The sequence below is a fragment of the Limanda limanda genome, chromosome 9 (genome assembly GCF_963576545.1).
Source record: "Limanda limanda chromosome 9, fLimLim1.1, whole genome shotgun sequence".
Lineage (NCBI taxonomy): Eukaryota > Metazoa > Chordata > Actinopteri > Pleuronectiformes > Pleuronectidae > Limanda > Limanda limanda.
This window is the reverse complement of record NC_083644.1, coordinates 26,534,710-26,559,433: the sequence shown is the minus strand read 5'-3', so window position 1 is coordinate 26,559,433 and position 24,724 is coordinate 26,534,710. Positions and strand designations below refer to the sequence as shown.

The window sequence follows — 24,724 nt, the reverse complement described above, 5'->3', positions numbered from 1 at the left end:
TAATAAAACCAAACTTATCATGTGTCCAAATCACACCTAATTCGACAGTGCGCCTTACGGAAAGTGCACAAAATATGTGATCCACATACAGTTCTGTAAAATAAGTAGGTTGATCATGGCGAATTCTTACTACCACCTGGAACCAGGTTGCAGCCCAGTCAATGAGAAAAAATCTAGTTTAACCAAATCCACACACAGAGAAGAAGGTATACCAGGTTCTAAATCTGAAATAAACCATACATTGAAATTAGCTTCAGACCAAGTGAAGGTACATGGATATAAAAATGTAAAAATATATAAGGTTTTACTTTCAGGCTAAGTGTTCCTTTTTTATATAGAAAAACTAAATCAGTTAAATAAGCCACTAAGAAAACAACATGTGAACTTTTCAAAATGATGGACTGATGATTCACCAGTTCAGAAGCCAATGAATCTAAGTTCATGATACCATTTGCCATCGGTATCAGTAGCTGTAGAGGTTCAACAGTGCAGCACGATGAGCCCATATCTCCATCTTGATAGCACAAGCTACTGTATATGTGAAAGCCTGCAAACTACTGCAATGCAAATGTGCTTCACCGACACCTCTGCACTGATACTATACATCCTCATGTTTGTTTGAGACACATCACTGCACCACATACAGAAATGAATGTTGATTTAGTTTTTCCATTGGTCAGTCAGATTTACGGACAGATGCTATACTTTATGTAGTTCAAGACCAAACCTGGACATCATGACTTCTCTTCTAAAGTGAAACTATAGCAGTATAGGCTGCCTCCTCCATGATAGTGGATGGAACATGGAACAAACGACAACAAGTCAAAATATGACAATTCTTTCTTTGGTCTTTTTCTCAAAGATCATTTCTGTCATTTTTATTATCATGCTGATGTTTGTCCGAGTGATTATCTTTCTGGTACATTTGGTTTTAATTACCTATTTGAGATTATATGAATGGGGGCAACGTTATGATTGATAGCTGATTGGTTGAGTGCATGAACTGAAAAGACGTTGCTACAGTGTCTCCATCCCCCTATCGCTACTGTGTAGGCTCCAGAAGACATTTGTGACAAATGTGGCTTCATTTGTGGATAGTGGGAGGAAGTGGAGACGCATCTTTATATACAATGTACGTTCAAGACTTTGTGAACAGCACATCAAAATGCTATTTTTCAACCTTATATAATCATAGATATTGTCAGTGAGAGAGGGGTTATAAGGATTTCTCCTGGCCTGCAGAATATCAAGCAGTATTATTATTTATTTGCAATGATTTTTTGCAATGCTGGATGTAAACCATGTGGAGATGAGCACCTGAACATGAATCTTTGTCTTAATACAGACAGTAAACAACATATATCAGACTTTCCAAAGACAAGGCCACTGGATTCAGGCAGCTGTAATTTACTAGAGGCAGGAATACAAGCCAATTAACTGCAAATCTAAGGCAGTTGATTCAAAGTGCCATAATGTAAAACTAAGCCAGCTTTGTGTTGACAGGCTAATGAGGATAGCATTGTTGTGTAGTAGTATTTAATTTGTGTGTTTATGTCTGTGACACACTCTTTAGACATGTTCCGAGGCTATAGTAGGGTTAAGTGTAGGTTAACTGAAAGTAAGGTTAAGGATAAAGTAAGGGTTAGAATTAGATAATAAGTAGCTCTGGTTGAGTCACCATGAATATCTAGTGAAAGTCCATGCAGTAATCCGTTTGTGTGTGTGTGTTTTCGTGTGTGTTTTCGTGTGCATGTGTCTGTGTGTTGAGACCAGTGGAGGAAATTGATTGGTTGCTACAAGTGAGAAAGGAGAGCGTCTACTTAATTTATTATAATGAGTGTAGGCTTGTATGAGGATTTAAAAGCATGAGAGGAAAGTTTCAAAGGATTCCCTGCAATGAACTTTGAGGGTGCAACTCAGGACATGTAAAGCTCAGTGTCTGCGCTGCATGTGATTTCTAATTTGGCTGATACCATGATGCCTTACACACGACCAGCAGCATGTCAGTATGCCTCATGCCTGTCATCTCAGCAGGTGGATGAGGCTTGTTGAGGCTAATTAAACATTTCCAGCAGTGGAGCCTGTCAGATTTAACGATTTCCTGCAGATTAGATGATACACCACATGTCTATTTATTATATGTACCAGCTTCTCCTGGCAGGGTCACAGGAAACCGATGCCAGCTTACAACAGGCGGGCTGATCAGTGGCTAAAGTTGTGTTCATCTATGTCACTGCAAAAGTAAACAAGGTTAAACAGAACTACAGCTGTAGAGAATGTTGGGGGAGAGGTAACCTAGTTGTTAACAGCTGCTTATCCCCTTATTCCCTCTGGTTTGAAGCATGCTTGTACTACTGCATGGAAACATGTCTGTATATTGTTACACACTGAGATCAGGTCCGGTGGGGGCCAGTTAATAGAGGATGCACCAAGCTTAATTCTGAGTCAGCAGCATATTCAAATCACTGAATATGTGAAATAACTAAATTCATTTTTGACTTTGAAAAATGTTTTACACAGGGGAGTCTATATTCAAAGGTAATTAGTTATTACACATGCTGCATCTGGAAATACACTGCAAACCAGCAACCCTTTCTATTGTTTTCATTCAATTAAGAGAGAAAGTCATGGTCGAGGCGTTCTTTTCATAGCATTACAGTTTAAAATTTTATAGAAAATATTTGACACATTGGTTCCACAGGAGGCACCTCCATCCTCCCAGTTGGTGCCCCCTTACTTTGGGCAGTGGTGGCCTCTTCCTCCTCCATGCACCAGTGTATTGAAGCTCATTTAACACACTTTCAATCTAGTTTGCTTACATATCTCTCAGATAATTGTCTTGTAGTTGTCCTCACTGGTTGATTTTGACTAGGATGTTTTGATTCCGCTGCCGCACCTCTCCCGACCAGACTGCACACGGAAATCCAGAAGTGCATGTTTGCAAGTCTGCCAGTGATGTAAAAATGGTGCTTTTGGAAACAATAGATTGAGTTCATCTTGGTCCTGGCAACTTGGTAACAATGAGCGGGTTGAAAAGTTCCCATTGAGTGATGTAGTTGATTATCAATGAGACATTTTGTTGAAGTATTCCATTTGTTTAATAATGTCTTGGGTTTAATATCAGTGTTTCAACAAGATGGACACACAGTGCAGCTCTTTGAGCTCTGACTTTATTCAACCTCTTCCTTTGTAAATATACACATTGTATGGACGCATGATAGGACACGCTTATTTATTAGTACAATTGTATCCATTATTAGCTCCAGTCTAACACGTGACAACTCCACAACAATAAAGGAGCTGTCATTGGCTGGATGATTATAGGCTATGACCACATTTTATATGCGCCGTTATATATTTGCATTGCTGGTACTGTCATAGAGGCAGTAGAAGATCAACAAGCTGTGCTCTATATATAGCCCCACTCTCGGGTCAAAGGTCATTGTGAATCTCACAAGCACATTTTATCGTGGTGAACATGGTAATTCAGTACTGCCTTAAAGGAATCCCTGGAAGTTTGACCTGGTCAGAATTCTTGGTCAAAGGTCAGTGTTGCTGTGTGAACGTTGTATTAGAAATGCCCAGAGATCATTTTATTGCATCAGGCACAAACATTCAATAAGATTTAAAGTTGACCTGATTAGAATATAGAGAGGGGTCACTGTGAACTAACAATACACATGTTTGGCCTCGTGAATGTGATATCTCAGGTCTACCTTGAGGGAGAGATTTTTAGTTTTAAGACCACAATGTTAACAAAACCACAACATCTGCCTTTCAATTTAAGTGTCTTTTCCAGATCTAGTTCTTTTACCCAATGCTTTTACATGTGAGTCAGCTTCTACAGAAACTTACATTTACATAACCTTTAAAGGAGAGTGTTTTTCACGTGTTGTTTCTGTTACTTTATCTCCCCCCATATTCGTGCCCAGACAAAAGCGTGGTATCTCCGTCCATGCTGTCCTCAGCCGCCTCCTTCAGAGATCACGCAGCTTTCTTCCAGTCAGAAACGATGCGGCCAGCCAATGACCCCAAAGAGCGCGACCCCTCCCATGTGCGAATGCTGAATGATGTGCTACGTGACCTGGAGAAGAGCTTCATCATCCCACAGACGCCGCCTGGAGTTTACAGGTAGGAGGGAAGATGTACTCTCAGAGGACTAACAGTGGCGTAGTGTTGTCGCATGTCACAGGTATAATGTCAGCCTACTCCCATTCAAACAATCAGTAGTAGTGATGTGTGCCCATGACATTTATTATCATTTTACAAATGTACACATTTTCTAGACTCTCCCTTCAGCAAAAATAAAAAATACATAAACTTCCCCCCTTTCTGACCTCCTTCCATTCTACTGATGTTTTTTACCGAGGGCCTAAATCAGACATATCTCATGCTGTGTCAGCCATTGTTAAAATTCCCCATCCTCCATCTATCTTTCATCGGACGGATCCACATCTTTTTCAACTTGATCTACATGCGGAGCAAAACAGCAACACTGTGACATACAACTTGGGCTTCACACTGAACACATATTTATTCTTGCTCACAAAAAATATATAACATGTAAATATTTTTTTTAAGCAGCAGCTTTTCAGGGCAGAGCAGCAGTAATTCATCGGCTGTGCACAGTACATGTACTGCACAAGAAAGAGAGAGCTGCGGATTAGTTGATGGAGTTATCTTAATCAATCGCTCCAGCTAGAGATTAAACAACAACTATTAATCATTTCAAATCACATGAGCTTGACTGATGGTGGGGACTCATAACAGTAACACCCCTGTTCTGTCTGATTTTAGCGCCCACGCTGTCAGGTATACAGTTACACTCACACACATTTACACAAAGCTCTTAGCCATATACTTCTCCACTCGATTCGAACAGAATAAATGGCCTCTGCTGTTCAGTGTTATTCACAGTTTATGGCAGTAATTGACATGTTAATTGTCCTAGACTGCCATTAGCATCCAAACTAAAATTAGCTGCTCCATCATGCTTGGAGAGCATTAAGACTTAATAGTGCTCATTTGTAAAGGAAGTTACCATTCCCTCACAAGACTGAGACAATTAGACTAAGAGCACTAAGCGGTCTTTAGACATTTTCTAGCTTTAACCGTTGCTATTGTTTCTACCCAACAAAATTGAAAGTACATTGTAAGCAACATAAAAACATTGTTGTGACATTCATGTGCCATAGCAGTACAGATGCCTGTTAATTGTATACTTATGGTTGTGCATGCTTCCTTTGTCCCTTAGCAACCATTACTTCATAAAATTGTATAGTAAGACTTAAATGCCTCTTCAGAGAATCTCGTCCATCTGTATTGGCCAAGTCAGGGCAGACCTTTTTCAGTTTGTGGTTTAACTGTAAATATTCTGAATCAAAGGTGCAGTAGCCGCTGCCACTGAAAGGAGATTTGAGATAAGAAGTGGTATTTGTCACCAATAAGGTCAGTGGGTGGACCTGCTGCGTTTCCTGGGGGATTTAAACTCTGACTCAACTTTAAATATATTTTTTTAACTGTAGTTGTATAAACAGTCATTTTGAACAACTGCTTTATTGCTCAATGAAAGCACTGGCATTGAGTCCACTATCAATGAAAGCAAAAATCCATGTATTTAAAACGATAGATTAACACCGCATTAAATTATCTCACATGTTAGAAACCTTTTATCACATTTTAAAACTATTCTTACCTGCTAAAAAAAAACATTTTTACGAATAAACCAGTTACACACTAAGAAATACAGAACAGGAATGGACCTTAAAGAATACAAAGGCTTGTCGCTGCAGCTTATGGCCCTTTACAGCACATTTACATTTATTCCCCTAAATGTATTAAAAAACTGATTTGATTAAAATCTTTTTTTAGATGTATTAACAAATACTGTTGTTCAGCAGTGCATGTTTGAGAAAATGTAACAATATTATTATTAAGTACAGAACCTTAAAACAATTGAGGCATGAGGATCAGGCACGAAAGGTTCATCACTCTTGTCTCCCTCTTCCACAACACTGACAATGTGCCTCTGAATGAAGGTCATTGAGTTTTTCTGGTGTGGTGGGTATGCAATGTTAAAAGAAAAATACATACAATACTAAAGGCTGTTATGAAGGCTTCATCAAGGCCTGTGCACTGGAATACGCCTACTCTATCCACTTTTACCACACTTAACCTTCTTTCAGTAAACACCATCTTCCGTCATTGTCCATCAGTTGTATGGTTGGATAGGGTGAAACAAGACACCCCTGCCGAAAAGAAAAATAGACAAAGTAATGAACCTTGATGATTAGCAGCAATTCAGTAAAAACACCTTTGGAATTTCATTTCCTTGGCAAGTGCATAACTACTATGTAACATTACAAAATTAATGTTACAATTCATGCATTTGCAGAATACAAACTTAACATTTAATGGTTCATTTCTTGTTATTGCATACTGAAATCTAATATTAAAAAAATATTTTTACTAAGCTTTTATACAGGTGGGCTTAGATAGACAGACACAGACAGAGAGAGAGACAGAGAGAGACAGACAGACTCCGACAGACAGAAAGATACAGAAAGACTGAAAAAGTTATGACGTGTGATAGCCTCTTGTCATTAGATTTGAGTTAATACGCAAGATCAATTATGGTTAGGTTGCTGACACATATCCACAATATCCTCTGATGTCTGGATGTACCAAAACTTTCTTTAACCAGGCTGGGCAGAAAAAGTACGACCACCAGATGAAGGCTCTGACACAAGCTGTAGTACAGCCCTGAGACAGAATGGATGTGTATTTCTGTCCATTCACACATCATGTCACTGGAATGACATTAAACCTTGTGTGACTTTCACTGTAGTAAATACACAGAAACTAATAAAAGGCACACACATTCACACTTGTGAAAATAATAATAATATAAACAAAGAACACTATAAATTATGTTGGCAGTTTCAATATGCAAGCAACAATAAAAACAAAATACTGTATTACAATAATAACCAAGACTTGGCTGAGATTTATTTGGACCTCAAAAAGTATGTGTGTGTTTGTGTTGTTAAGCTATCTTACTGACAGCACAACAAAATCCTTCACATCACAGCCAGGTCACGTCAGGACCAGGTACAAGGGAGAATGACAGGTATACAATGCCAAGGGGAAAATATTCCAGAAACACAGAGTATGAGTAATATAAACATTAGTAGTGTAAGAGAAAGCCACCTCGCAAACACATCAACGGAAAACACAAATGTAAAATGCACAACACAACTGCAAAAACCACAACTCGAATGCAAGAGCCATACAACTGACACAACAGAGGTGAGTGAAGAATGCGGAACGTGCAATGAGAACAGTCACCTTCTGTGTTCAAGTGTGCTGCTATTGTACCTGCGTTGTGTTTCCGTTGTGTGGTTTTTTGCATTCATGTTGTGGCATTTGCAGTTAGGTTGTGGCTTTTTTAGTTGTCTTGTCAGTTTTGCTTCAATGTTGTGACTTTTGCCTTTGTGTTTTCCTATAATGTGCTCGTATGAGATGTCTCTGCCACTGTGAAAATAGGAGCAACAATTGAAAGATCAATGGAACTGATTGATCTTTGGCTTCAATGTTTATTTCCATTGCTCTAATTGAATATGTTTTGGACACTTAAGAGGCTCAAGTTAGTAACTATGGTACTGGATTGTATGAATCATTCAGATCATAGATGCTGCAGAAGGAATTATGTTTCTATTCTGTCCCTTGTGCAAACATGCAGGGCTTACAGTAGATCTGAGAGTAAGTAGGTTGGGTATGTAAATGTATGTAGCACCTTTAAAACCATTGCTGCAATATGCTTAGCACATGCAAAGGTTAAAAGAAAAGTAACAAAAGCAACATTAGACAACATTTCTGCCATGGACTTTACTAGTAGCAATCTAGGATGGTGTCTACAAACCATTACATTTATTTTTTAGATACAATCAGGAAAAATGTTTCATCCAGGATTTTACAACTCTGGATCCCCAAATGAAAGTGATTTGGGGATTTGAAAATGGAAATATAAATTTTAATTGTTTTTTTTTTAAGATACATGAATGGTTATGAAGTGAAAGAACTGGACTGTGTCTTTCAAAATTAATATGCTAATGTATGCTAACTAACATGGCTTTGAAAACCAAAACAAGGAGCTACATTTCCCCCTGGTCCAAAACAATGTTGGTGTTTTTCACTGAAAAGTAATAACAATAAAAAGTCATTACCTTGACCCACATATTGAGCAAAAACTTCCATTTTGGAGTGGGAAACGTAATTAATGCATTCCTTTTTCGAAGTCGGCACACTGAATTTGAACAGTTCAAGTTCTAGAAATGTTCGATTGTGGATCTTGGATCATGAATTGTGGTGGTAGCTGATCAGGGGTCATGATTACAACTGGATTGCCTAGATATACAATATGCCTGTATTCAATTATACTACTTTTAGTGGCAATGCAGCAATCATTTCAATTACCATTTCTGCTCCCTTCATCTCTGTCAGACATGTTCCTTTGAATTAATACTCTAAATATAAATTAAAATAATTTTTTGGGTAGTCTTTCCCCACTCTTGTTGAGACGCAAGATGATGGGACAGAGGATTTCACACTTTGTTTAGCCCTAAGAGGCAAGTTGCGATTTGTGAATATGAGCTGTACGAATAAAATTTGATTGATTGATTCAGTGTGATCAGTGTGCTGGTTCCAATAACAAATATGCCAATTTCCAAAACCAATAAGGAACATTTACATTTCCTCTCAGAGGTTACAGTCTGTAACAGGTGTGTGTGTGCATATTTGGATTCAAAACCCAATATATCAACTTCTAAACGCAATATACAACTGTGTGCATTTGTCAGGACGGGCAAAATGTCAGACGTGAACCCAAAAGCACGACACTTGAGCAGGTTTAGGGAATAACAGGAGTTCTGGTTTATTGGAACGATCCGGGGATCAAAAATCAGGCAGACAGTAAGGTAGCAAACAAATCCGATTGGGAGCAGACAAAAGGGAATCCAGAGTCCAGAAGGCAGGTCAGAGGGGGGATCAGGCAGAACAATGAATCAAGGGATAACACTGGAAAGCTAGGAACAAACACACTAGACGATCTGGCAGAGAACAGGGGAAATGAGCAGGTATATATACTGGGTGACTAATGACTGATGGAAAGTAGGTGAGTCTAGAGGTGGGGCAGGTAATGGGATCCATGGGACGAGGTGATGCAGAGCTGGGAGGAGTGGCTGAATTCTGAAATGACGTGAGAATTAGTACATGCAAAAAATAAGATAAGACAATGAATATGTTAAGTGCTGACTAGGGGTGTCACGATACCAAAAATTCAGTAGTCGGTGCCAATACCAGTAAAATAACACGATTCTCGATGCCAATTTCGATACCACGGTAAAAAAAAAAGTGCATTATTTGGATGTTGTTAATGTCATATACGGTAATTCAATGTGCTTGCGCTGCGCATATACTGAGGGTTATACGGTAGTTGCGGTCGCATGTGAGTGACGCTTTGTTTTGAGACACGTTATGCATTAAATGATACATCTGCCTCACGCCGGGTTTACACCGGACGCTGAAGCGACGCCAAAGCGACTCGTAAGCGCAGCACCAAGCCTTAAATAACAGCTGGCTCCCATCCACTCCCATGCGCCGCTTCAGCTTCCGGTGTAAACAACCATGTGCCGGTGATCCAGTTTAACTGGCGACAAGATTAACTGGCGATTTGTTTACCTTTTTCCAGATGTTGATGGTGGGTTGCAGTGCTGGTCGCAGATTCGTCATTTTCACAAAGCGCATGTGTGTGAAGTGCGGTGATCTACTGAAGGTCTCGCTGAAATAAAAATCCTACAAAAACCCTTCCCGAGTTCATGTGTCCGTGTCAGCATCACGTTGAGACAGCAATATATATTAAATGTTTTTTTTTTAAAAAAGAAAATAGTACAAAACTCTTGACCGGGATTCGAAACAGTGACCAGAAGCACTATCAGCTTCTGATCAGATGACGATCGCACTACGCCACCGAGCCGCTGAAATCTTCGTCGAGTGATAGATAAATGTCTCGTTGTTTGCTTTGTCAGCTGTATGTCACCAGATGTGCTTTCGGGTAACGCCCAGATCAACTGGTGATAGTCCCAACACAGACAAAACGCATATATACTTAATACCAGGCTTTACAATCTATTGCTCCTCTTCATGGGAGACACAGGGAGTTCTGAAGAACACACACGTGTGACCAGCTCCACGCAAAGTGCTTGTGTTTGACGCTGATGATCATTACAACGCGCACACACCAAAGCAGTGTCAGATGTAAACATCGCCTCACAACAACAAGGCGGAAGCTCCAGCGGTGTTATTATGAGTAAAGTTGGTGAACGTGCTTCTGATGGACGTGTAAAGCTTCACATGTCCTCCTGTCGCTGCTGGTTAAAGTCAGCAGACGTGGTTTTAAAAGATGTTCTCGGTGATCAGGTTCAGTCATCGGAGAATGAAAACAACTCAAACGCTCATCAGAGGACGGGTGTGTTTGTTTTTCATAGTTTCTGTAATGCAAATGTGTTTTTCTCTGCTGTCAGATGGCTGCGTGCTATGCTGGTGCTGTGTCAGTCAAAGGAGTAAATACAGTTCCCTGTGTAACTATGACAACTCTGGCAAATTAAAATATTGATAAATAATAATAATAAAACAATTTATATTTTGTTATATTTTCACAAACAATGTGGTGTGATGATACAACCAAATGAGGACGCTTCAGGAAACATCAGCATTAAAAATATTTCATCATCTTCAGACTAAATATAAATGTGAAAGAATTCCCAACACGGGAATCGATCTGCTGTGATTCACATAAAAATTAACGTAGTGCCCATGGCACTGCCCACTGCGCCACTGATTGAGGATGAAAGCTGAGTCACCTTTATGATCAGCTGACTGTGAAGCCTGTGCACATCTTACCTTGAGTTATTGTGTCAGGGAACACGCCCAGGTTAACTTGTGACAGTCACAATTTCCCAAAAAACTCGGAGTTATCATTCATACTTGATACATTTGGACACTGCTGCGCCCGTGTGCCGACCACACGTATATACGACATCATGAAAAACTGCTATATCCTGCGCACAGACAAAGAAAAAGCCACAAATAGTTCGCCTGCTTACTATGAGTGGGCGTTTCATGTGCTCGTTGATATCATGGTTGGTGTGGACCACAGATATGATGATAGTGACACAATTACACATTATTATTTATCAATATTTTAATTTGCCAGAGTTGTCATAGTTACACAGGGAACTGTATTTACTCCTTTGACTGACACAGCACCAGCATAGCACGCAGCCATCTGACAGCAGAGAAAAACACATTTGCATTACAGAAACTATGAAAAACAAACACACCCGTCCTCTGATGAGCGTTTGAGTTGTTTTCATTCTCCGATGACTGAACCTGATCACCGAGAACATCTTTTAAAACCACGTCTGCTGACTTTAACCAGCAGCGACAGGAGGACACGTGAAGCTTTACACGTCCATCAGAAGCACGTTCACCAACTTTACTCATAATAACACCGCTGGAGCTTCCGCCTTGTTGTTGTGAGGCGATGTTTACATCTGACACTTGTTCTGTGTGTGCGCGTTGTAATGATCACCAGCGTCAAACACAAGCACTTTGCGTGGAGCTGGTCACACGTGTGTGTTCTTCAGAACTCCCTGTGTCTCCCATGAAGAGGAGCAATAGATTGTAAAGCCTGGTATTAAGTATATATGCGTTTTGTCTGTGTTGGGACTATCACCAGTTGATCTGGGCGTTACCCGAAAGCACATCTGGTGACATACAGCTGACAAAGCAAACAACGAGACATTTATCTATCACTCGACGAAGATTTCAGCGGCTCGGTGGCGTAGTGCGATCGTCATCTGATCAGAAGCTGATAGTGCTTCTGGTCACTGTTTCGAATCCCGGTCAAGAGTTTTGTACTATTTTCTTTTTTAAAAAAAAAACATTTAATATATATTGCTGTCTCAACGTGATGCTGACACGGACACATGAACTCGGGAAGGGTTTTTGTAGGATTTTTATTTCAGCGAGACCTTCAGTAGATCACCGCACTTCACACACATGCGCTTTGTGAAAATGACGAATCTGCGACCAGCACTGCAACCCACCATCAACATCTGGAAAAAGGTAAACAAATCGCCAGTTAATCTTGTCGCCAGTTAAACTGGATCACCGGCGCGCTAAGGATTAGCACGGAGCGGCGGCGTTGCTTCCGTGTCCGGTGTAAACCCGGCGTCAAACGCAAAATACTTCCATACACGACTCTTTGTGCCTTTTTAATAAACAAGTCGAGGTGGGGCGAACGCTGCAGCCGCAGTTGTCGTCTTGGTTTTCTGAATGTAAACGTCGACTGGCGCAGCACCGATGCTAATGCTAAGTTACTAACAGCTGCTGGCATCGAAGCTGACGGTGCCTACGGTGCTTCAAAAACTTGGGCATCGGCATCGTTTTGTTATGTTAGTATCGAAAGGTATCGTAGGTATCGGTTCTCGTGACATCCCTAGTGCTGACTGAAGTTGTGACAATATTGGTTTTGGAGGTTATGTAACACAATGGAGATTCTCTGTACATATGTGTCAATTGGCTTAATTATCCTGGAAGTCAGTGTATTGATTGCTGAAATCCAAATTTATGTTTTCTATTTGGAACCTACTATTTATCTATCCTCAGCACTAAAATAAAGGTGTCTAGATACACAAAATGTTAGTTTGCCCGTAAACCCGCCTAATCTTTAAATTCCATTTAGCAAAGATGATGAGCTGAAATGTTCCCACTCTGAAACTAGCCTCACAAACAGGTACCAGCACAGAGGGACACACCTTGCAGCTGTCAGTGTTGGATGGATGCTGCTGCTCCTGTGTGAGTGACACCTGGGACCAGCAGACGTAGTTTAAACCCAATTTGTTGTGTTGCAGAGCAGGAGGCAGCCTCAATTAAGAGCGGATGTCAGGCTGCCGAGGGCCATGCCAGTCGATAGCAGATGTCTTTATGTGCACTCAGAGGTCTTTGAAAAATAACTCTTTCATCACTGGTTATTCACAGACAGACAGGGGGACAGTTAAGGGGCATGGGCAAACACAATCACCTTCTTTAGGGTATTGCTCCTCTTTCTTTCTTTCTTTCAATTTTTTTTTTCATGGCATATTTTTCAATTCTTTTCATCACGTTAGTTTTTACATAATGAATAATAAATGACAAGTTACAAACCAGGAAACCAAGGAATCTAAAGTGCGAAGGCCGATTTACATGTACACAGAAGAAGAAAAACATTCATGACATCTGTTCATTAAAGAACATTTAATATATTTTTTGTCAAAAACCTTTTTTCAGGTATAAGCTAACTCATTATAAGTCTTTCTAAACAAAAGGCAGGGTTCACAGTGTTAAGTCTTCATTACTGGCAATAGGACGCACATAGTGGCTCAGTGTGAGCTCCTTCTACAGATTGTTAGTGAACATCATTTGAACATAGATCTGATTAATACATCTTAAAAATACTAAAACAATTGAATTACTTTTCCTTACTCATAAGAAACCCAAGTACATTAATACAGAGTTTTAGTGAGTAAGATAGGCTATATTAAATACATTTAAATTCACAACAATACATCAAAAGTCAAAAGTAATGACTCTCAATATTAACCCAAGTAATTTAATCATATTATCAGACGAACATGGTAAAAAGCTATTTAGTAAATAGACTATATTAAATAAACTTCTATTCATTCAATTGTATTCGCATCACTGTCGTAGTGATTGATTCATCCCCATTGAATCAGGCATGAGTTTAAAAATAGAGCGTGAAAGCAGAGAGGAAAAAAAGAAAAAGAAAACAAACTCAGCATACAAGATGATTTTATAGCATCATATTGGCAGTTAATCATTTAGCTCACCAGAGGTGAGAGATTATAATGTATATATCCGACAGGCTTCACGATCTTGGTTACCCCCTCTCCTGGGCGGGCAAACCCAATGAAACACACTGTAGACAATAGATGGATGATGCTTTCAGGATTAAAAAACACACAAAAACAACATCTGGCTTTGTAGCTCAGCTGCCAATGACCAGTGGGCAAATGGTAACAGTTTATATAGACCTCTTCCTCCGGCAGAACACAGCCATTTTCAATATGGATACATGTTCTTTGGCATATTGGGTTACAGCTTCGTACAAAATGTGAACACAATGCTGAGGGATAATACAAAAACTCCAAGGTTGTTTCATCAGGGCAAGCCTGTTCACGCACTTGCCATTGCCTGGCTGAGTAACACTCTAACTGTGTCTTTCTTTTTTTCTTTCAGAAATAACTTTCCTGCTGATTCTTTTCTGAAGTGCTGTTCCAAACATGAATGCAATATTCACCTGAGCAAAAATAATGCATACGTGACAGAAATTGCTTCTTTGTGGGGTGTTGTTTGTGTTATTGAATGGTTCATTCCATCAAAAATAATTTTGTCTTCTTTGTCATATAAAACCGACGTTTTTTCTTGTTTTAAGATAATTTGACTTATAGTTCAGAACCGAGATAGAAAGTTGTGTGTCCTTTATAGAGCAAGGCAGGAGGCCAGGGTTGGGTCTCTTTATAAGCTTTAAACTATTATCAGTTTCTTTTGTTGACCCAAACCCCATATTTTAGTTTCCTCCCCAAAGCTGCATTAATACATACTGTTATATTAACAATGAGTTGTATGAGCATACGTTTTTAATTGCTGCTTTAATCTAATTATCAACAATTAGACAATATTATTACCCCTTTATTTCCCTTCAGCTCCCCAGAGCATTTTAGGGTCTTTCAGCTCAATATTTTTCTTTCACTGCTGACACCTTTACTGCTCTGACTCAATCTCACCGCTCTCAACAGGCACCAACTGAATCTGTTTGCTATTACAGCCAAATCAACACTGTCAATATGATAACATATCTGTGTTGTGATAATTTGTTGTGCTGCCCAAACGTGGCCAAAACACTAGCTCATGTAAATGCAAGTTTGACTTTATAGTTCATAGAAAGTAAAATACTTTAAAAACACTGACAGTGGATGTAGAGAAACCTTTTTTACAAAACATAATCTAATCTTTTACACAGCAGACAGAGCAACGGATTTGCTCTGTTCAAGTGTCCAGGAAGCCGCAGCAGTTAGCCAGCGTGCACAGTAGCAGGATCCTGACACAAAGGCGGCGAAATGGAATTCAGCCATCCTTATTTCCATCATTTTACACCACTGCTTTTTTCTACTGTGCCATGCCAAAATGTCTTGTTCCTTCCTGGCAGCCACACTTTTTGTTTCAGAGTATAGGTATGAAAATCAACCTTGAAAATAACTTGAGACATTAGTCAGTCTGTTTATTTGTGGCTAAGGTATTTTTTATCCTTGGAGGGTGAGGCTAATGAACATGACTCCTTCTTTTGACTTTTGTGTTCATGTGCTGATCAGATATTTTAATTATGAGAGCGGCTGCCAAAAACACTGAATTCATGAACAGTGTTTTGTGTTAAAATCAACAAAGTCAGCAAGCATGGACAATATGGTGAATAAGATAGCTGCTTACACTCTGCAATTTGTTTTTCATCTAACATTTAATTAATAATTGTCCCTGCCAATTCTTCCGACAAATACCATTTTCTTAACGCCCTTATCCCTCTGTACTGGCCTCACTGGAGTCACTGGTGAGTAGTGAAGTAGTGAAGTTGATACAGAATAACTCCCGAGCTCTGACTTTGAGTCTGAATTGTGTTGTGAAGGTCAGTGTTGCTTCACACCCTACAGCTCACTATGTGTGTCTTAACAGATGAAGAATCGCTCCATTTACTCCCTTAGACCGTCCATTCAGCCACTTTAAGAGAAATCAATTGACTTGAGGCCCGAGGAGAGCAGCCCTCCACAGTCGCTGCCATTTCAATGAGGAGAGACTTGGTTTTTACTTTACAATATTTATTTTGTAAACACACAAGATATGAATGTTTACGGTCTGTGGCATTTAGACCCCTGTGAGATGTCAGGGTTAGAAGGGGGCGGAGCAGGACATCGAACAGGAACACCCCCCCGGGGTCTAGACACTGGTGGTGGTTCATCAGTCAAGCAAAAGTTTTGGATGGCCCATGTCCGTGAGAATTGTCCTATTGGACTTCGCCAATTGTGACATCCTCTGCCCTTAACCCTCACAAGAGTAAGGAAAAACTACAAAACCTTCTTAAAGGAAAAACGTAGAAACCTCAGGAAGAGCCGCATGCGAGGGATCCCTCTTCCAGGACGGACAGAAGTGCAATGGATGCCACGAGTACTAGGTATATTGTCGGCAGGTTGTTGCCTTTTTAGTCCGCGATCAGCTCCCACCGTGATCGGGTGCCGCCGTAATCACGATCCGCTGACAGTCTTGGGATCCGTCATCAAGGTCCATGATCTCTGCCAGCATGATGTGAGATTAGGCATGTAGTCGGTTGAGGTCGATGAATATCCTACTGGGGACTGGAGGAGATTGGGGTGGAGGAGGGGTTATGCGCGTCGCTGAAGGACGCCTGACTGCGGAAGAGAACAGAAGGGATTTTTAAAGTTTGCCAGGTGCTGAATGATTGGCTGAAAAGCCCGCGCCAGACTTGATTGGGCATTTAGAAACGCCCACGATCAGCTGATCACTTTGCAGGTTAGGTGTTCCGTAGATCAGCTGACCGTGTGCAGCTTAAGTCTTCCTCACTGAACTTGCGCTGAGCTTCATTTCAATGAGGAGAGACTTGGTTTTTACTTTACAATATTTATTTTGTAAACACACAAGATATGAATGTTTACGGTCTGTGGCATTTAGACCCCTGTGAGATGTCAGGGTTAGAAGGGGGCGGAGCAGGACATCGAACAGGAACACCCCCAAAAGAATAAGACGAAGAAGGTAGATCAGGGGAGTGAGATAATGATGAGTCTTACCTCGTGTTGTAGTATTCTGGGAAGTAATACATGCTTTGGTAAACAGACAATCATAACATTTATCTAATAGAAATATAGAGATGACTCGTAGAGTGCACCTGCAACCCGAGTGATAATTATATGAGATGAAGGTCTGGAGACCAACGTAAAAGATCATGTGCACAGGTATATAATGGGATCTAAAATGTAGAACATAACTAAAAAGTTATCAGACAAAGGGTTAGGTCCAAGGCTAGATTATAAAATGCTAACAGAATTATATCTCAGTAGAGTAACTGAAACCGGAATTTAGGTTGCTTGTTACAAAAAGAAAGGTCCGCTGGACCGGAAGTGAATGTCGTGGTGAGTGCAGGGTCTAAATGTGGAACTTAATAAACGGTCAGCAAGGACCAAACTTAAATAAAAGGTCGTTTGACCAAAATGAAATTAAGGTCCAAGACCAAATGAAATAAAATATCAACAGAAATGCAAATCGGCACGACCACCGTAACAGAAATTAAAACGGCTCGGCACACCGTCAACAGAAATTAAAACGGCTCGGCACACCGTCAACAGAAATTAAATTGCATGGCAAACTTAAATGAGGGTCCGCTGGACCGAGTTAAAGCCATGGTGAGTGCAAGATGTAGAACTTAATAAACGGTCAGCAAGGACCAAACTTAAATAAAAGGTCGTTTGACCAAAATTAAATTAAGGTCCAAGACCAAATGAAATAAAATATCAACAGAAATGAAAATCGGCACGACCACCGTAACAGAAATTAAAACGGCTCGGCACACCGTCAACAGAAATTAAAACGGCTCGGCACACCGTCAACGGAAATTAAAGGGCATGGCGAACTTCTATTAAGGTCACCTGACCGGTTCAAGCCATGGTGAGTGCAAGATGTAGAACTTAATAAACGGTCAGCAAGGACCAAACTTAAATAAAAGGTTGTTTGCCCAAAATGAAATTAAGGTCCAAGACCAAATGAAATAAAATATCAACAGAAATGAAAATCGGCACGACCACCGTAACAGAAATTAAAACGGCTCGGCACACCGTCAACAGAAATTAAAACGGCTCGGCACACCGTCAACGGAAATTAAAGGGCATGGCGAACTTCTATTAAGGTCACCTGACCGGTTCAAGCCATGGTGAATGCAAAATGTAAACTTAGAAAAACGGTCGCGAGGACCAACATAAATAAAAAGGTCATATGACCAAAGAAAATAAGGTCCAAGACCAACTGAAATTAAATGTCAACAGAAATGCAAATCGGCACGACCACCGTAACAGAAATTAAGTCAAATGACAAACTGAAAATAAGGTCCTTTTCTTGCTTGCGCTGGACCGAAAGTAAAATACAGGGTGCACATACGCCGCTCGCACGTATGGGGTCCTTCCGACCGGATGTAGTGCAAAGACCGTGTATGTGAAGAGCAAGTGCCCATGTGTGTGTTTAATGAGAACTTAACTGTGTGACTAGCATGACTCAAGAGTGAGCAGCTAATACGGAACCACCACCAGTTATATGCAGGATTTACTGACATCGGGTTTTTCAAACTTTTGATTCGAAGAGGAGTGTGTGTGTGAGAGGATAGATATCGGAAATGAAGTCAAAAAGATAATCTTCCCAATTGTTGTAGTGAACCGAGGGAAATACCTTGTTAGGTGGGAGAAGTAGCAGTTCCTATCATGAATGCATGCGCTGAATGGAGTGCAGGCAGCGTTTGCTTTAATTAAATGTGTTTATGCTGGTGAAGACCCATGTTTTGTTTTAGAGGGGAGGTTTCAGCAATGAGGAAAACGGGACAAATGGAGAAGGCCTGGGCTTGCAGCCATTGTCCGTAAAAATCCCCCAAAAACTCACGAATGGAGTGCATTTGTGAATAACTGCATATAATCAGAAGGATGCACTGCTTTAAATATGTGTGTATATATATATATATATATTTTTATTATTATTTTTGTTTTAATATTTATTTATTAATTATTATTTTATTTTTTTTAATTTATTTATTGATTTAATTTTTTTTCTTTTTTAAATATTTATTTAATTATTTATATATTTATTTATATAAAGAAGTGACGTCGCTAGCAATCGTGAAAATGGGGCCAGACGCAGGTTGGATCGGCACTTTTTTTTTTTTTTTAATTAAATGGCTTCATTAGGGATGATGTGCATCGCGAAGTGCTGAGGAAAGCAGCTGCTGCTTTGTGACGTATTAGCAGCAAGGGAGGATTTTGTGATGTCAAAAATATGCTGTACGATTTTATTTATTTAAATTTGGGCTGCGGGACGTCGAGTGATGAAGCGTTTAGTTGGAGAGTGATGCACCTGACTCCGGGGAACTATCAGGGGGGGGATTATCCACGGATGAAACCGCAGGACCTCTCGGGAACACGCTTCTGGCAGTTTAAATTAAGTCACCTGTTGTACTGGCACCTTGGTCAGATCACGACGTGCCTATTATTTCGCCACTGAAGATAGTTTGTATTTTAATGCGTACGTAAACGCGTTCATATATTATTTATTTTTTTATTTTTTTTATGTGAAACGATGAGTTGAACTATTTACATATGAAGAATGTGATTTCATTTGTTTATAATAATATATATATTATCTATTTGTTTTTTAAAATCATTGTAGCAGACCATTTAAGTGAAATACCAGGGACACAGCAAATGTGTAGTTGGTTTGTAGCTAGCAGGTGTATGTGTCCTACTCCACTCTGCTCTCATTTGAACTAATGAGCACTCATCACTAGTTATCAGGACCTGATCAGAACATGAAGAACTTAATGTTATTGAATTCGCTCCAGAGTTTGAGTCTGCATTACAGTCATGAAAAGACTCAACATTTTGTGCTCGGTATACCACCATACAAATGAGCTGAGCAGCATGGATTCATGCGTTTACCCATTAAACGCAGTTATATCTGCTTAGGAAGCAGAGCACCTTGACCTGCGAGCTTACTCATTTATTTGCTTTGTCGCCACGTCAGTCTAATTAGCCAGTTCAGGTGTGTATTGCATGCTTAACACGGCGCGTTTTTATGATTCTGAAAAATACTCCCGTGTCTCAGATTAGATCGCTGAATACGCCGATGCGTCGGGTTGTTGACTCTCCCGACGAACAGATTGTGTTGTGGTTTAATGTGCTGAAGCACGAGGAACAGCTGATCTACGACTCTGGACGCGGGACGCGCTGCTGAGTGCGCCGGTGCTGCGGCGTGCGAGGGTTTTAGAAGAGTGTCGATGTTCTGCGCACTGAGGACCGGGGACTGCAGAGTGGTCCGAATGATATTATCTAAAGCTAAAGTGGTTGCAGGAGTGTTTAAAAAGACGATGTATACTTATCTTCGGGAGGGGGCTTTAGAAGAGGTCGCTTGTTGAACTTTTGAGACCGCGAACAGGTGCGGCGAGGGACCCGCGGGGGACCGGCGGGGGACCCGCTGGGGACCCGCTGGATCGTGCTCCAAGCTGCGATCCGGCTGAATCAATGGACGGTTTACTTGAACCGCTGGGTCACGGAGCCGAGAAGGAGACAGGCCTGGAGCCGCGTGATGCCGCGATGTTGAAGCTGAGCGATGAGGAAGTCGGCCCCCCCGTAGACTCGTCAGGTTCGCTCGGCGGAAGCTCCTGCACCGACGATCCGTAGATTTAAACGAATCTTTGAATGCTGGGTCCGAACCTCTTGGTAAATAATCATTGTCGGGATCCGACGTTGAAATGTAATTGAGCTAGATGAGCAACGGCTTGCGTTATGCGCGTCGCTGAAGGACGACTGACTGCGGAAGAGAACAGAAGGGATTTTTAAAGTTTGCCAGGTGCTGAATGATTGGCTGAAAAGCCCGCGCCAGACTTGATTGGGCATTTAGAAACGCCCACGATCAGCTGATCACTTTGCAGGTTAGGTGTTCCGTAGATCAGCTGACCGTGTGCAGCTTAAGTCTTCCTCACTGAACTTGCGCTGAGCTTCATTTTGACCTACAAACGACGCCTCTGCGACCCCCCGAAAGCTTGCCTCTGTTTATATATGTGTGTTTTGCTTTATGTGTGTGCATTCTGTCAGGAAGACAAAGAGACACAGACAGGAGGGCTCTTTAAGGACAGTAATTCATATGGTGCAGAACATTTGTGATGGAAAACTAAGCAGAGGTTTAAAATATGAAACATGTTTTCATATGCCATTGTTTCAGTGGTTGTTGTATTCGCTTAAGTCAAGAACAAGTTAAATCACATTATCACAGTGGTTAAGCTTTGGTTGTCCAGTTAAATGTAATAGGCTCCAGGTCGATTGACACAAATATTAGATTTTTGTGATAAAGCTGCCAAAATCTGCAATGTTAACAATCAGCACCTTTTTCAACCATTTGAATCAGCATTGTGACTAACATGGTTTGTAGGGAACACAAAAACTACTTTCTTGAGTAAGTGAACAACATAGTCACTGTTGCATTTTAGGATCCGTCGTATTCTTGCTGATATTGAAACACTTCTTCATGTAATTGGCGCATTCACTTTTCAATTTTATTTTATTTGTACAGAGTCAAAATCCCAACATCCATTATCTCAAAGCACTTTACACAGTAAGTTACAATGTCATAGAGAAACCCAACAGTTTCCAGACCTTGGTGACTTTGGAGGGAAAGAAAAACTCAAAAACTAAAATTTAACAGGAAGAAGTCTCTAACAGAGTGACTCAATGTAGGCGGTCATTTGCCTCGACTGGATGGGGTGAGAGAAGAAAGGTGGGTGGAAAAGAGGAAAGACAAAAGAGAGACGAAAGAAAGGGTAAAGGTAGAGAGGGAGGAGAGAGCGGAGAGAGAATGGGAACAGTTGTGTAACTCTCATTTTTTAGCTCCATCAGCCAGTTTGTTATAATGAAAATAATAACAGTGATATTTAAGATGCAATGGTATTAATGATAGCAGCACCAGTTATGATAATAATAATACTCTAATAATGATAACAATAATACTTCAATAATAATCATCATCATCATCATCGTCAAAATGATGAGGGAGGCTTCTTTCCTCTGACTAAATCAACTATTAGTATATTACACGTCAACTTGCTGCTGAAAATGTGATCATGGTCTTATTATCCCTGACCTTATTTTAATATACTGTTCACGCTGGATCTGACTTTAAGAAAACAGAACTCACTCCTTTTGTCAGGGTTTTAGGATCACAAAATGTCAATCTCCTGAATACTGCCAATGTGCAGCCCTTTGAGACCTAATCTGTGACATCAGGCTATAATTCACTTTGACTTGACTTTACATGTGTAAACCGTTGCAAACTTGCAGGATTGGCAGATTCTGTGAATTTCAATGCATATTAATAATGATATAATAATAAACCTTATTTGTGTTGCACGTAACTACATGTTTAATATAAATACAAATTATTAACAGATAGCAAATCAAAACAGAGAAAGATAATCAGTTCATAAAACAAAGAGTCACACACAAAATATAACATTTATATAAGAGTTTATATAAAAACAAATGTTTTACGAGGAGATTTAAAAGATGCAGAGGATGTTTCCTGACTGATCTCGATTGCTTGACTGTTCCAGCCACCAGCTGTGATCTGGCAGTAACCAGCAGAGCTCTGGGGGCTTATAAATTCTTAAAATAGTTTGAACATAGGCCATTAATTGCTTTAAAAGGAATGAGTAGAGTTTTGTTTGGCGATATGATTAAGCTTTGACTGCATGTCCTCTTTGAACTTTCTGTTTATCAAAGGCAGTTGCTTGATTGTACCTCTGGTGCTTCTGCAGTGTGGAGTCACCAGGGATCCTAGCTGTGTTTGTTCCTTATGGTACCCCGCAGTTCTAAAATATGCTGCACCAAGGGATCTATGTTTTCTTCAAAGTTAACTTTCATTAATCTGTTAGGTAAACACAATAAATGGTTATTATAAAATTGTATAACTGAAACAACCCACGGAGTTCATCTTTTCATTCACCATTTTTATTAAAGTGTTGATTTATAGGACAGGTTTTAAGTCAATGTTTTAAGTGTTGAGCACTTGTGTTTTATACTGAGATACTGTTGTTGATGTTAGCTGATTAGCAGTACAATGGTTGAGTCTATGCAGTGGAAGCGATGTGGGGTGAAGCAATAAGTTTTTTATTTCAAATCACATTCATGTAGTAACCACATGTTAGGACTACTAAAATAAATCTAGTATGCAGTAATCTCTCTTTTAGGATATACTGCATCTTCTTCACTTTCATGTGGTTCATGATAAATAGAGTACATCACTACCCCCTAAGGTGCCTGCAACTCCTCTGATGTGCAACTGAGACTTAAATTGGCCCTTGAGTCAATAACAGGTCTCATCCTCTGCCCTTAACCCTCAACCATCACATGCATGATCCATTGGGATTGGACAAATACATTGTCTATCAGCGATTGGCTGAGTCCATTGTTGATTGTTGATTGTTTGGCCGATTTTGTCATCAAATTTTGCTGACATAGTGGTCTGCCTCCACGAGACCGCTCTATAAATAATAGGCAGGCAATCCAGTATTACATTTATCATATTAGATACATTCTTTCATTGAGTCCATTCTGACTCTGATGGAGACACACACACGCTGACTTAGCTCTGACCAGCTACAGTTTGGACATCATTTTAGGTTCTGTGTCCATTTGTTGATTTGTTTATAGCCACCACCAGAATATCATCACTGATCAACAACTACTAACTGATACTTTTCTGAAATTAGTAAAATCTACATAGCTGTGTTTTCATTTATTCATTTATTCATAACACTCCTCCTGACTCCACTTGCTCTGTTTTGTCTCTCTCTGAGTCTATCACCTGCTCTTGCTGACACACACGCACCAACACAAAAACAGTTATTTGTCATTTGACACATCTGTAAACTCAGACCTGGTAAAAACAACATCATTTGGTTTTCACAAATAACGGTCCTGATTAACTGCATATAAAAGTGGGGACATTTGTCACCTTAGAATCATTTGCCAAAGGTTTTGCAAAGAAAATACATTACCTCACTTAGATTCTTCAGTTTTTCTGCTACAATAAACCCAAAATGGGTAATTTTCTAGTCTTCTTTGGAACAAACTCTTCCATCCATTTGCTGATAGAATGCTTACCATGTCTTCTCTCTCTCTCTCTCTCTCTCTCTCTCTCCTCTGCAGGAACCTGTTATACAGCCTCCCTGGAAAGACTCCTCTGTTTTCTGTCCTGAGGTTCTCACAGGAAGCCGCCCTGCACTGCAACGTCTCCAGCAAAGCAGTCAAACAAAACGCCACTGACAAGGAAGTGCTTTGCCACAGCACCATGAACCAGTCTCTGTCTCTCATCCTCAGGGCCATCCGGTCAGCAGAGAGGCTGGTGTGTTTCGGCTTGGACTTGTTTGAAAATTACCAGAGAGAAGCTAAATGATCTTGGCTGATGCTTGGATGCACTCAGCTGCAAAACCTACGACTTATCAAGTCAACAATATAGAAAATAGGTTTGGAATATTAAAACACAATTGACCCCCTGACCAACCTCATTCAAAACCTTATCTTACATTAAAATGAATTCATGGAAAAGTTGAGAGAATCCACCCAAATGTTACTATTGTTCAACAGAACATTTAAATTTAAACTAGGATTAAATTAATAAATGCTTAATATAATAAATATTAAGATTCTGTCTCTACAGACGAAGCCATGGTCAAGGTTTTTTTGTGATGTGGCTAAATTTTAATGCTTAATCAAGGGATATTTTAGTATTT

General features: G+C 40.1%; 1 protein-coding gene across 1 annotated transcript in view; it reads left to right on the top strand.

Moving 5' to 3' along the window:
• The window catches only part of LOC133010375 (inactive N-acetylated-alpha-linked acidic dipeptidase-like protein 2), a 310,384-nt gene extending 285,997 nt beyond the window's left edge, over positions 1 to 24,387 (top strand). The window contains exons 14-15 of the mRNA XM_061077932.1: positions 3,933 to 4,131; positions 24,141 to 24,387. Coding sequence (XP_060933915.1) covers positions 3,933 to 4,131; positions 24,141 to 24,387 — 446 coding nt within the window. The remainder of the gene's footprint in view (positions 1 to 3,932; positions 4,132 to 24,140) is intronic.
• The last annotated feature ends 337 nt before the right edge of the window (positions 24,388 to 24,724 follow it).